The sequence below is a fragment of the Lactuca sativa genome, chromosome 3 (genome assembly GCF_002870075.4).
Source record: "Lactuca sativa cultivar Salinas chromosome 3, Lsat_Salinas_v11, whole genome shotgun sequence".
Classification (NCBI taxonomy): Eukaryota; Viridiplantae; Streptophyta; class Magnoliopsida; order Asterales; family Asteraceae; genus Lactuca; species Lactuca sativa.
Genome location: NC_056625.2, coordinates 279,946,728 through 279,961,039, shown reverse-complemented (window position 1 = coordinate 279,961,039; position 14,312 = coordinate 279,946,728). Strand labels below are relative to the sequence as shown.

Sequence of the window (14,312 nt, the reverse complement as noted above, 5' to 3'; positions counted from 1 at the left end):
TATAACTTCTTCAACATCACAAGTCTTGAAATCTTTGTTGTTGGAGCCTAGAAAGCGATTCAAAAGTCATTATTCTTGTTGTTGAAAAACGATTCTACAAACAACTCAACATCACAAGCTCACAACTAGGTTCTTTCCTTTCCTTTACTTGCTTTTTTTCTCATTGTTTTATAAGTTTAAAATAGTAACTTGTTGTCTAGAAAAAACATTTATGTGGTAATGAGAAGGAAAAAAACAAACTAATACCGTTACAAAAATGATTTAAGGATAAATTTATAACAAGGGCCTCATTAAAAAAACAAACAAAAAAAAGTTCACCCTCCTTCACTAATTTTTTTTTACTCTAAGGGCCTCATTTTTTTATTTTGCCCAGGGCTTCAAATCGGTTTGAACCAGCCTAACCCTATATATAGCTTTGTAGTAATGAGAATGGATGCTGGAAACTTGAAAACCATTCATTAGAAACTCTGGTTAACAGCAGCAGTACCCATTATTACATTAACAATTATTAAACATCAGTGTTTGCAAGTTTCCAGATATTAATTACACGTGTTTCTAAGGCTAAATATCAGTGTTTGCAATTTAGTAGATGAACACCAACAAACATACCATGAACAACGACTTCTCTTTTTTCGGGTTTAATAAAATCACATAGGCCCTTTGAGTAGAGAAATATTCATTATAATCGCATTACAAGCGATGTAAAATGTTAATGTTTAATTGAAGGTCTTGTTGTCCACCGAGTTTTCTCATCAGAAAACTCGTGGCATCAGAATCCGATTTTGATTCTATTAAAATCGGATTCTGAGAAGCTTCTGCTTCTTCATCTACTAAATATGGGACCATGTACTTCTTCATATCATCATCAGTAATGTCAAGATGTCCTCCTGTCACATTTACGAATTTGACCCTCCCAGCCTCATCCAATGTCCTCAACCCAATCCAGTCTTCAATATATAGTCTCGTCTATACATACATAAATAAAATCATGAATCATGGGTATGCATTGGTGACTTGTACCATACAAACACTCAATGCATGGTTCATATCATAAATGAGAATCAATAAATCTGATAGATGGTAGCGTACAACCCAACAATGCATGATTTTATTACTTGTACACATACACAAGTGAAAATCAAGAATCAGGGATCATGGGTATGCATTGATGGTTTGTAACATAACGTACAAGTCATTGATGCATAAAAGGTTTACCTCTTGTGCTGGAAGTATTGGTTCCAAAGCTCCATCAGGAAAGTACCCAAACCAAGAGGTTTCTTTGGGTACCAAAACTGAATCTTTATCACCCTGAAACACATTTCAAGTGACTTGTACTTCATGCAGTGAAAGTTGTACATTGAAAACGAATAAAAAAAAGGAGTTATTTGTACATATTCTTACCATTATAAGCACCAAATTTTGCAAGCTGCTGAATCTTTCTTTGTATGTAGCATTTTTTTCAAACTCGTTATTCAGCTTTGGTAGAAATGTACACCCTTCTTTATATGCTTCAAGATCCTAACAAAGTGAAATGACGTTTTAGTCCTTCAAGTTCATATGTTGCGATGCATAGATAAATAAGTATTTTTTTACTCACAGTGGGGATCTTGATGTAATTTGAGGGAGCCAAGTGGTTCTGTATATGCAACATCAAGTTTCAGACAAAAATTCGAATGAAAAACAATAAATTAGGTTTAAGAAATGTTTGAAAGGATCAATAAATGCATTTATCATCAAGAGTGTTCAAGATTTGGATTGATTTTGAAACTTATCTTTGTATTTGAGGTAATATTGGTGAAATTTTCATATAAAACTTTTGGTCAAGTGAAATTATTAATTATGTACTCCTTCCTTTCTTATTAAAGACATTTTACTTTCAATTTTTTTTCCTAATAAAAAAATAGTTTGAAAGTAGTGAAATTTAACCTGGAGAGATTCGCTATAAATAGCTAACTTCATCAAACTGTCGAAAAACACGCACATCAAACCAGACTGCAAAAAAAAAAAAAAAAAAAAAAAAAAAAGAAAGAAGAAGATCTTCATGAACAAAAACTCATATTGACTTTTGTGTATTTCTTGAAAAATATTTCAAGACTTACACCACAAAATGGCATTGAAGCTTCCCCAGCATGAGGGCCCGCTACCGATATGAAGTTCTTCACCTGTTATAATAAACACAAATTATAACACAAAGATTTAAAATCAAATGTTCCAATTTCTAGGGTTCTTTTGAGGATGAGGATGAGAAGGGCATTTAGGTCATTTTCACAAACAAGAGATTGAGAACAAGTCCATGTCTATGTCCCACCTTTTTGGACGAGACAAAAAATTGCAACTTTTGTCTCATTGACATCAGTCTCAGTCTAATGCATGACAAATACAATACAATCTGTCTTGTCATGTCATGTCATGTACTTTACCCTAAGTGTACTGTACTTACCGGAGGTGCTCCATCACAAAACTCGAGTACTGCTCGCCCAATCAAGTTACCCTACAAAAATCGCCCACATTTATTACCTTTCCATTCGGTATTAAATGCAAAAAATAGCAACGTACTTTGAGAAATCTACCAATTATAGCAATATCATCTAAATAAAAAAGAAAAGTTTGGTGCTATAATTGGGTGGATTTTTCAATGTCTAATGTCTTAATAAGGAAAAGATCAAAAAATTCAATACTATAATTGGATGGATTTTTCAAAGTGGAAGACTTTAATAAGAAAGAAATTTAAAGTACAATAAAGTAATAAAAAGAAATAAAAGTCATACGCTATAACACACAAACAAATCAAAGTACATTGATATTTCATGTTAACCAAAAAATTTAACATTTTGATAATCCTTACTTGGGAAAGTCCAACTATGTTGTAGCCTTCTTTGAGTTCACTCATATTCTTCACCTAAAAGTTATGGGAAATATAAGCACTTAGAAACAAGTTCACTAAACCCCAAAAAACAGATTCAAGAAACGTATTTATCATTAGTTTCATTAATTACCTTTTCACAAGCAATCTCCGTCTTCAACACAAAAACACAAAAATTTAAAGTCAAAATTTATCTTCTTTACAACTACGGATTGTTTGGAAAATAATTTGAAAATGATTTAGTACTATAAAAGATGAAAAACCACCTGTTCATCAAAGGGCATAAACCAAGAATCCCACACTCCATTTCCAATTTCTCTACACATAATGCAAATGTCTCATTAATGTAATTCATTTTTTTAATTATCAAGAAGTTACATTCAAACTATGAGTTAAAGAGAGTATACATGCAATATCCTGTAGAATTAGACCACTCGCTTAAAAGATCAGTGAAATGTTTGACTCCTTTCTTTGTGCAACTATCCGAAACGCCTATAAACAAAGTTTAGAGAAAAAAGTTAGGAGCTTTTTTCAAAATACAATATATTAATAAGAAAAGAGGGTGTTTAGATATGCAATTAAACTAATTATAGCAATTTATGGGAAACTGATACTGATTTGATAAATTATTTAGGATCAAAATAACCAGATTTGGATATTCAAGTAAGTTGAGATAGTGTGAAATTACATAACTATCCATAGCTTGAAGCTGGATGATCACTTGAAAAAACACATCCAAAAACCCTCTGAATGCTAAGATTGTATCTCAAAACATGGCAACTTTTTATGGACCAATATATAGATTTATGTGATATGATTTTTTTTACCTTTCTATTAGATTCCACTTATAAGATTCGACTGAATTCTTTTCTATCTTCAAGATCGATACATAAAAGAAATTTTACAAACTGATAACATTTTGAACTAAAAAGTAAAAACAGATCATTTCCCACAAGAACAAATTAGCCTAAAGGACATATAAAACCACTAAATCTAAGTTAAAATATGTGTAAATTATGTGCGAGGGTTTTGAACTTTGACTCTCAGACATCACATGAGTTGACTCGCAAAAAGTTCCAAGATAAGCAATAAAAGAAGTTCCATGAAACCCCGTAACTTAGTTTCCTCAGGCAAGCAATAAAAAAAATGCAAAAAACAGTAGAACAATTCAAGGGTTTTGCACAAGATCCACATCCTGATCATCAAGCTCCAACTCGAAGCATGCGATGATCAAAAAACAGAGAGAAACACTTACCATGAAACACAACAAAAGGGATAGAATGCGTGATTAGCGGAAGCAAAGTCAAGATGATAAAGAATCTCGTTACTGCAGCAGAGGCCATAAATGGAAACTGAAGTGGGTAACGAAGGATCAAAAGGTTAAAAACGCAACCCTTGGTGGAATGCTATTTGGGGTTGTGTTTGATTTCGATGTGGTGCTAAGTTTTTCGAAGATTTAACAGTAGAAAGGTAGAAGAAATCAATTTGTTGGTAGGAAGATAGATCTCACGGAATAGCGACACTCATTGTACACGTTTCTTCTGTGTTTGTGAGAGGGAGATGAGGATATGGTAGCTAAAGGTCAAAATGGGTGGGGTGTTTGGATGAACAAGTGCGTGTGTAGATTGACATTTATAAATAATCAAGCTCATGTGGCAGTTGACAGGTACATGGGTTAGGGCTCAAATAAGTTTATTAACTTTAATTTATTTTTTGAAAGTTTTTTTAATATTTATATATCTAATATTTTACAAGGTTCTAAATAACATAAAACGTGACTTGGTGACAATGTCAAACCTCAACCTTTATCGAGTCATGACGAGCCACGTTGACTTAAAGCGAAAATTTTGTATATAATTGATACTTTTATATATTTTTTCTATTATTATTCATTTTTATATACATATATGATTTAAGATGTCATTTTGTCAAAACTTGACAACAAATACAAGTTTTTGAGCCATTACTTGTCATGATAAACTTTTTAGAACATTAATATTTTATAAAAACTCTTGTATTTGATTAGTCATTTTCAAACTATGTAATATTTTAATACATTTTATAAACATTGAATGCTATAAAAGACCGAAAATGTTATTGCTTTATATCATAAAAATAAAAATAAACTTATTAGTTGAATTTATATTTTATAAATAAAATATCTTAAATATTTAACATAAATAAACAATTAGTAAATGAATGAAAAATATTTAAACCTAAAATATAATTAAATGATAAAATAAAATATAATTAAAAATGAAAAAATAAATATACAAAACATAAAAATATATTTTTCATTCAATATTGACCGGTTAATAAAGCAACCAAAACAATATATATACCTTAATGCTACTAGCGGTGATAATTGGTCCAACAAATAATAATTAGCTATATTGCCAATTACCAAAAGTAATTTTTACCACTTTCATTTTTAATTTATTCTCTTGACTTCCTTCCATAGACATTAAAAAATAGTGTTGCTATTAAGGTATTCTTTGAACACTTTATAAATATCATTATTAAAAGTCAACATATAGGTAACTATTTATAATTATCTTTTTCAGAAAACAATGCAATTTCAGCCAAATAAAAATACCTTAAAAATTATATAAGGTGGCTAATTGATAAAATTAAATGTCTTTTTAGCCAAAAAAAGCTTTTTGCTAAGACTATATAGTCATCACTACACCATTATGTGTGATTGCAGCCTATTTTTTTTTTTTTTCTTATAACTTATAAGGTAGGTTTCAAACTAATCGTATCGTTTGCTTATGCACCTTGAAATAAAAAGCAACATATCTTGATAAATGACAAAGAACATTAAGGATGCGTATCTTTTTTACTTAATGCACTTGATGTTTAGAAAACTTAATGTGTTAAGATGTAGATAGTTGTTTTTTTTATTTAATTTTAAGAAAATGTCCTAATAGATTAAGTTAGGAAAATGATATCCTTAGCATTAAGTGGTAGTTTCATATCTATTTTTTCAAAAATACCCTCGAAACATATGATGTTTCCTATATTGCAATCCTTGCACTGTTTTTTCCGTTAACCTTCTTCTAAAACAATCTAATTAATTATCCATAATTTGTGTAAAATAGTTAATCATTGTAAGGTACAATATGATGATGTATATTTTTAATCTTACTTTTAATTTATTTGAAATATAAAAGTTATTTAATGTGGTGATGTATATTTTTAATTTTCATGGTTATTAAATAAATGATTATTTTATATATTTTTATATTATAATTATTATTAAAGAAATGATACTTTATTATTTTTAAACAAATGAAAAAATAGTCGTTTATTTGGATTCAGACAGTGCATTTAATCCAAAAAAAGGGGTGGAGCTTCAACATATGAATTGAGAGGCTGGAAATCCTTATTCTAATAAAAGAATAGTTTTATTCTCCTTTTAACATGTGTCATCATATTAGGCCTCATAATTAATGCATATTTTATTTTTCTTTTTCCATGTGTCACTCTATTATGTCTCTTAATTAATGCATGCAACTTTCTAACCTATTGAATCTCCATTTCAAATTTCAAATTTTAAATTTTCCACTCTAATTACATTAAATTAATAACATTAGAACGGAAATTAAATAAATAACACAAATTATAAAGTGATATAATTATACATATTTATTTAAAGCAATGATTATAATTTTATATAACTAAAAAATCTCTTAATGAATAATTTATTTAAAATAAGTGATTAATAATTTTGAGTTTTTAATATTAAAGTTTAATTAAGTTTGTAACCGTGGTTCCCACGGGTTATAAACTAGTATAATATGTATAAAAATCGGTGAGCGGGGAGGCCACTGTCAAAATTTTATATTTTTAATGTATAAAATGATAGTATAAAGGTCTATTTATAACAAAAAAAAATCACGAGGGGGCACACCCCCTTCGCCCTAATAAAGCTTCGCTCATGCCAAAAAAAAAACAACATTTATATCAATAATATTTTATCACTTCAAATATCATTATGAAATCACTACATTTTATAAATTCAGGATTTAACGAAGAAAAAAATAGAGCCTAAGACTTATATTTTAATATGTCAAAATTTGTGTTATAGTTTATGCAAGAACTAGCTTCCATGTGATAATCACCTAAAATATACCATTAAGACAATCACATTAAAAGCGGAATGTTGTATAACTTTAAATAATATGAAAAAAAACGTTGTGATTCTTCAAAGTGAATTTTTAGATATTGATTATTAAAAATAAGAATACATTTTTATAATTAATTTTTTTAAAAGTTAGCACTAATGTAGGAACTAGCTCCAAAATATAACGAACCGGTGTAACCAGTCTGTATTTTAATTCCAATATTTTATAAATCGACGATTCTGGCTCTAATTCTAGACAATTATGGCTTATAATTGACTTTTGCATCCAATATTTTTCGGAACAACTTTAATTTTCCTGAATTATATGAAAATCTAAAAACCAAAGAACTTCTAGCCTAGCGGTATCAGCTGTTGTTCTCTCTCCTTGAGGTCGAGGGTTCAAATCCCTTTGGGAACATATGTGGATTTAGGAGTAATGTAAAAGTATGTTAGATTTGTCTTTCCAAAAAAATATAAGAATCTAAAAATACTTTGAAATGTTTATAATTGAAGTTGAGACGAGTCATCGACCTTAGTGGATTAAATTAAAAAAAATGGGACTTCGTACTTCTTGAATGACATTCTTTATCTTTTATGCATTCATGGATTAGGAGAAAAAATCAAGATGAAGAATTAAATTATGTTTATATTTATATATTTTGTATGATTTTTTTTTTAATTTAGAACCAAGAAATTAGAAATATGTACAACATATATATTAATTTCAAGAAAGGACCCCTAAAAGTTTTGGGCCTCGGGTGATTGCCCATTCCACCCACCCAAAGGCCGACCTTGAGTCTAAATCCATGATCACCCTATCTAAATTGACGTACATCTAAAACATTTTTAGAAACAAATTAGTAGTGAGCTGAATATTTCCCATGAAATGCACATGGATAAGCATTTGATGGTTAACCTTACCCTCATATGAACGATTTTCTAGATGTCAACAAACAAACTTCGATCATCCAAAATACGTTAAGAGTTTCTTTAAAATCTAAAATCCAAACTTTTGACTTATATGTCCTTAACAGAAAGTTAAAATGTGATACCTACCTAAAATACTTTCAGAGGAATTGGTAACAGACATCGTGGATGCCAAATTTCTTGAACATTCAACAATTAGTTATTCACATTGACTTTGATGCAAAACAAAAGCAAGGATAAGAAATATTCAAAAGGATTTTAATACTGAACTTCAAGATGTTTCTAAAGGCTTGCAAATGACCTTGTATATAGAGTGGAGCTAAAATTGATAGGCACGAAAAAATTGGAAAATTAAAATCAACAATAAATTCTTGAAATTAAACAGCTAAATAAACAAGGGAAACTGAAAAATCTAAGAAATGATATTCCATTATTAAATTAGAATATCGGAAACGGTCTAAAATTTGGGGAAATCGTGATTTGGAGGCCTAAATAGTAGAATTTGGGGATTGATCGATGAACTAAAATTTGGCGAGCTTCAACTCATTAAGAGCTGTCTGATATATATCGCACATCTCCAAATTCTTTACAGATCAAAAATTACTTCATTTTATTTGTTTTGTTTTGGACTTCTTTTGTACCTATTTTTCTTTCTCTTGTTTGTCCTTAAATGCTTCTGTCATATCATCTATATGATCTCCATCACATTTTGAGTAAGATAGGTCAAAACTTCAATCATTTGAGGAGCATTTTTTTTTTTTTTAAATTTTGTGTTACTACTTAAAAACTACATTGTAGATTGTGATTAACATAGACAGAGTTAGCATGATTGTCATTTCATTTGTATTATGTTATGCAACCAAGAGGAAAACTGTGTGTAACCAATAACACTTGTCTTGAGTACGCCCTGTTTTCTTGCAATGACTACAATTTTGTGAATCCTTTTCTAAGTTCTTATATCCTTGATTTCTAGGAGAATGAACAAATGTGTTATTATTATCATCATTGTTACTCATAACATTAAAGGCCATCATTGAGGTTGAGATTGCATTGTTACCAATCTAGCATTTGTCGTTCTTCCTAAATAACAAAAGAAAACATTTTATTCACAAGTGGAATAAGTTCCATCAACAAAATCTAACATCGAATAAGGATCATTGAGCCCAATTAGAAACTCACTATTTGTCCCACTTGTTTTGCTCCCCCATAAATGCATTTTCTAAAGGTACATTAGGTATTGTAATTGGAAAAATCTTCCCATAAATATTGTTTACATTCTATATAACCATTCAAAGTAATCTAAACTATATTATAATAACAATTATCTATCCTCCATATACAAAATTTGGAAAGAAACATAAAACTCAATTCACACCCATTTTGTAACCATCCATAACTATCTAACAGTTTCATGATCTAAGTTACATGTCTTTCTAATGCTAAATATTAGTGCATCTTTTCTCCACTTTGCATAGTATATTAAAATAGACATATTCACGAAAAAAAAAATAATTCATAAACATTGAAATTGTATCACAAGCGATGTAAAATGTTAATGTTTAATTGAAGGTCTTGTTGTCCACTGTGTTTTCTGCTTAGAAAACTCGTGGCATCAGAATCCGATTCTGATTCTATCAGAATCGGATTCTGGGGAGCTTCTGCTTCTTCATCTAATAAATACGGAACAATGTATTTCTTCATATCATCATCACTTATTTCAAGATGTCCTCCCGTCACATTTACGAATTTGACCCTCCCAGCCTCATCCAGTGTCCTCAACCCAATCCAGTCTTCAATATATAATCTCGTCTATAAATACATAAATAAAATCAAGAATCATGGGTATGCATTAGTGACTTGTACCATGTACAAATCCTTGATTCCATATCTTAAATGTACAACCCATCAATGCATGCTTTTATACTTTTTACAAATACACAAGTGATAATCAAGAATTATGGAAAGCATTGATGAGTTGTAATGTACAAGTCATTATTGCACAGCATAAAAATCCATGATCTTGGGATTCACTTATATTAAATGATATACCCTATGCATTGATGGGTTGTACAGTACAAGTCATAGATGCATAAAGGTTTACCTTTTGTGCTGGAAGTATAGGTTCATAAGCTCCATCAGGGAAGTACCCAAACCAAGAGGTTTCTTTGGGTACCAAAACTGAATCTTTATCACCCTGAAACACATTTCAAGTGACTTGTACTTCATGCAGTGAAAGTTGTACATTGAAAACGAAAAAAAAGGAGTTATTTGTACATATTCTTACCATTATAAGCACCAAATTTTGCAAGCTGCTGAATCTTTCTTTATATGTAGCGTTTTTTTCAAACTCGTTATTTAGCTTCGGGAGAAATTTACACCCTTCTTTATATGCATCAAGATCCTAACAAAGCGAAATGACGATTTAGTCCTTGTAGTTCATATGTTGTGATGAGGAGATAAATAAGTATTTTTTTACTCACTGTGGGGACCCTCATGTAATTTGATGGAGCCAAGTGTTCCTGTACAACCACCATCAACATATTATTATAATTAAAAAAAAAAAAAAAAAAAAAAATCTACCCAATAAGAAGAAATATTTAGTAATATTCATTACTTTATATTATAACAGTGTACTTTAAAATTATTTCATCATAAGACATTATACTTCACAACATCTCCCCAAATTACCCTTTTTAAAATAATATGAAAGTAGAATGTTGTAATAAGTACAATGCTATAATAAGAAAGATGGAAATAATATTAGTGTTTCTTAAATTCAGCTCACCTGAACAACATCACTATAAACTGCTAACTCCATCAAATCATCAACAAGAATGCATATGAAACTCGACTTCAAAAAGCAAAATTCATCTTCATCAGCAAAAAGTTATGTTGACTTTTGTGGTCAAACACACACTCACACACACACACAACATGTGAGTGTATTTGTTGAGAATATTCAAGACTTACACCACATAAAGGGATTGCTGCTTCCCCAGCATGAGGACCTGCTAATGATATGTAGTTCTTCACCTGTTATTTATAATTATAATCGGTTAATTATTGTTGCATAATTCGTGTCAGTTATATTTGTTGTTTGTTTACTAGCTTTTTGATTTATTAAATATGTAATAATATTTTAGTTATGAAATATTAAAATTATAACGATTATCGATAATATAATATTTTCAATGATACTTTTATTTTTATAAGTTATAACTATAACATAACACATTTTTTCTCCATGTTTTTAATATATATTTCAAATAACAACACGAAATAGTTGTACTTAAATATTAATGTCTAGTAATATTTTTTTTATTAAAATATTTTGTATCAAAAAAAATGTGTATTTAATATTATGAGAGGGGGTTTTAATGTCTTATTGGGCATTTTCATTAAAGATGATGATGAATAAATTAGATTCATAAAAATATATATATATATTGGAAGAGATTAACAACTAGTGGAAAGATGACGTGGCAATAATATATTTTAGTCAAAGCAAAAGTCAACCATTGTGGAAGCTCTTACCGGAGGTGCTCCATCACAAAATTCAAGAACTCCTCTCCCCACCATGTTACCCTACAAAAAAAATTAAAAAATTAAAAAATTAAAAAAAAAATCACAAGCATTTATTACATTTCCACTCGGTTTAGTTGAATAGTTTCATTTATGTGGGTCCCATTTATATCATCTCATTGCATGCCATAAAAAAAGGTAAAAGCAATGTAAATGATAGAGTCCACTAATGGAGACAAAGTTGTTGCAAAAACAATAAAAAAAAAAGGATAAATGCAAGAAATAGCAATTTACTTTTGTTGATTTGTTTATTATATTTATAGCATCCTACTTTTATTACATCATTTTACTTGAAAAATCTATCAATTTTTAACAATATCTTACAAATTCAAACCAATATTCACTGCTGTAATTGGGTGGATTTTTCAAAGTAAAATATCTTAATAAGAAAAAGATTAAAATATAAAATGTTACGATTTGGTAGATTTTTCAGACTACAATGCCTTAATAAGAATATAAATCAAAAAGAAAATTTTGTAATAGAAAAAAAAATGAAAGATATAAATGAATAACAAGATTACACCTTTTCTCACATGGAAAGTCTGTTTTTCATCAGAAAAATTATTTTTATGTAAAAATAAATAAATAAATAAATTCCAATTTGATCATCATTACCTGGGAAAGTCCAACTATGTTGTAACCTTCACTAAGTTCACTCATATTCTTCACCTATAATTTGTGCAATATATATTATATATATAAGTTTGGATTACCACAAAAAATAAAATCAAGATTCAAGAAAGGGATTTGTCATCAATTTCTTTACCTTTTCACATGCAATCTCTGTCTACAAGACAAAAACACAAAATCAAAATTTATATTCTTTAAAACAAAGGAATGTTTGAAAAGTAATTTGAAAACAATCTATTGTAATAAAAAGATGGATAAAGATAAACCACCTGTTTAGCAAAGGGCATAAACCAAGAATCCATGACCCCATTTCCAATTTCTCTACACATAATGCAAAAGTCAACATTTAATGCTTCTTCTTCTTTTTTTTTTTTTTTTTTTAAATTAAGAGTTAAGTAAAGAGAGCATACATGCAATATCCTTGAGTATTAGACCACTTGCTTAAAGATTCGGTAAAATTTTTTACTCCTTTCTTGCTGCAACCATCTGCAATGCCTATAAACAAAGTTTATATAAACAACTCAAGAACTTTGAACACAAATTTCATAATTATAAAAAGTTTGATGAATAAACAACTTTAGAAGATTCAACTAATTAATGATTTAAGAGCCTATCTCTTTCTTTCTTTTTCCATAAAGCTACGTGTTGAATAAACAATGTTAAAAATATTTCAGAAAGTGAAGGCACATTTAGGGAAATGAAAGGAAAAATACACAAGGGCAAAGTTGTAAAAAAGATAGAACTTAATGGGGAAAGCTTACCTGACTAAGTCCTGATTAACTAGATTTGAATATTTAGGTAAGAAGAGATAAATTTACAATTATCTTAACAATATATCGCTTTAAGTTGTATAATCAATTTGAAAATGAACATAAAAATCCACTAAATACCAAGATTGTATCTCAAAGTAACCATATATACGTTTATGTGATGTATTATATTTCTATTAGATTCAATAGAACTAATTTCTAACTTGAAGATCCACAAGAATCGGTTTGTTTAGAGAGATAAGTGTATAAGCTATAACAATATTATTTTACACAAAAAGAATTTTACAAAAGACTAAAAAGTATAAACATTAATGCACAATTTGAATTTTACAAAAGATTATAAAAAGGTGTATTCCATTTATGGAATTAATATATTAATATGATTTCCAACATAAACAGATTATCCTAATAGCCACATAAAACCACCAAATCTAGGTTAAACATGTGCAAATTTATTTGTGATAGGTTTGAACTTTGAAACCTAAGATATCATATGAGTCTTGAAATTAAAAACAATGCATAACGATAAAATCTCATAAAACTATCAAATGATACACGAACAAGATCAAAGCAAGACCCAAGGTAAACATAAATCCCAAAAAAAAACCATAACTTATTTTCATCAAATAAGCAATAAAAATACATAAACTGTAGAACAGCTTAAGGGTTTTGCGCAATATCCAATTAAAGTCCATGACGCTTCAAATCGAAGCATGCAATGATCAAAAAAGGAAGAGAAACACTTACCATGAAAGAGAACAAAAGGGATAGAATGTGTGATTATGGGAAGCAGAGTGAAGATGATAAAGAATCGTGTTATCGCAGAAGAGGCCATAAAAATGAAAACTTGAGGTGTATAAAGAAGGATGAAAAGGTAAAAACACCGCTCTTTCGTCAGTGCAATTGGGGGGTTTTGTTTGATTTTGGAATGATGAAGTTTTTTGGAATTTTAATTGATAAAAAGGTCGAACAAAATTGACCCTAATTTTGGGGAGTTAGATAGTTTCAAAACATATCAAATTTATCTCATTTTCAGTCTTTTGTTGTTTTGGCAAATGGGAAAATCTATTTAACGAGTTTTGTTGCAAAGAAATGAAACTCAATTTTATGATTATAGTTGGAATCTTTAAAAATATATATATTTTTAAATATACCAATAATATTGTTGTTTAATTTGATAATAATTGGTATACTAAATTGATATAATATATTATTATTTTAAATTTGATAAAATTAAATATAATATATATGGTTTAATTTTATTTATAGTTGTTGTTAACTTGTTATTATTAATTAATTTTTTAAAATTTATTTGCTTAACGTTGTAATTTCTATCATTTTAATTATTTAAAACATCAAAAAAAATTGATTTTAAAGGGTAACAATATACTCATTTATAAAGATTTATTTTTAA

The 14,312-nt window shown here is 28.8% G+C and overlaps 2 protein-coding genes across 5 annotated transcripts; both read right to left on the bottom strand.

The window, feature by feature from the left end:
* Nucleotides 1–434: 434 nt before the first annotated feature.
* On the bottom strand, nucleotides 435–4,477 carry LOC111877374 (uncharacterized). Of its 2 annotated transcripts, XM_023873902.2 has the most exons (12): nucleotides 4,119–4,477; nucleotides 3,271–3,355; nucleotides 3,130–3,181; nucleotides 2,997–3,017; nucleotides 2,846–2,899; nucleotides 2,441–2,491; nucleotides 2,100–2,162; nucleotides 1,927–1,992; nucleotides 1,598–1,636; nucleotides 1,402–1,518; nucleotides 1,216–1,308; nucleotides 435–966 (listed from the first exon to the last, which is right to left on the bottom strand). In XM_023873902.2, the coding sequence occupies exons 1-12, from the start codon at nucleotides 4,204–4,206 to the stop codon at nucleotides 691–693; spliced, it is 1,005 nt and encodes a 334-aa protein (XP_023729670.1). In that variant the 5' UTR covers nucleotides 4,207–4,477; the 3' UTR covers nucleotides 435–690. The 2 variants fall into 2 exon arrangements, with proteins under 2 accessions (XP_023729670.1, XP_023729671.1); XM_023873903.3 differs by lacking the exon at nucleotides 2,997–3,017.
* A 4,714-nt stretch (nucleotides 4,478–9,191) lies between these two features.
* Nucleotides 9,192–13,853, bottom strand: LOC111877373 (uncharacterized). 3 transcript variants are annotated; one of them, XM_042900426.2, is made up of 12 exons: nucleotides 13,646–13,853; nucleotides 12,539–12,614; nucleotides 12,398–12,449; nucleotides 12,265–12,285; nucleotides 12,114–12,167; nucleotides 11,451–11,501; nucleotides 10,887–10,949; nucleotides 10,702–10,767; nucleotides 10,397–10,435; nucleotides 10,201–10,317; nucleotides 10,018–10,110; nucleotides 9,192–9,725 (listed from the first exon to the last, which is right to left on the bottom strand). In XM_042900426.2, the coding sequence occupies exons 1-12, from the start codon at nucleotides 13,731–13,733 to the stop codon at nucleotides 9,450–9,452; spliced, it is 996 nt and encodes a 331-aa protein (XP_042756360.1). In that variant the 5' UTR covers nucleotides 13,734–13,853; the 3' UTR covers nucleotides 9,192–9,449. The 3 variants fall into 3 exon arrangements, with proteins under 3 accessions (XP_042756360.1, XP_023729668.1, XP_052625540.1); XM_023873900.3 differs by having other exon boundaries at nucleotides 12,539–12,623; nucleotides 13,646–13,846; XM_052769580.1 differs by lacking the exon at nucleotides 12,265–12,285 and having other exon boundaries at nucleotides 12,539–12,623; nucleotides 13,646–13,852.
* Between the last annotated feature and the right edge of the window lie 459 nt (nucleotides 13,854–14,312).

Excerpts from the sequence above, each read along its gene's own strand:
- LOC111877374 (XM_023873902.2), bottom strand. The coding sequence starts at position 4,206 with ATGGCCTCTGCTGCAGTAACGAGATTCTTTATCATCTTGACTTTGCTT. Across the intron at positions 2,900-2,996 it reads CGGAGATTGCTTGTGAAAAG|GTGAAGAATATGAGTGAACT; the intron begins GTAATTAATGAA and ends CATAACTTTTAG. Across the intron at positions 2,492-2,845 it reads ACATAGTTGGACTTTCCCAA|GGTAACTTGATTGGGCGAGC; the intron begins GTAAGGATTATC and ends CGATTTTTGTAG.
- LOC111877373 (XM_023873900.3), bottom strand. The coding sequence starts at position 13,733 with ATGGCCTCTTCTGCGATAACACGATTCTTTATCATCTTCACTCTGCTT. Across the intron at positions 12,624-13,645 it reads CCCTTTTGTTCTCTTTCATG|GCATTGCAGATGGTTGCAGC; the intron begins GTAAGTGTTTCT and ends CTTTGTTTATAG. Across the intron at positions 10,436-10,701 it reads TTTATAGTGATGTTGTTCAG|GAACACTTGGCTCCATCAAA; the intron begins GTGAGCTGAATT and ends GTGGTTGTACAG.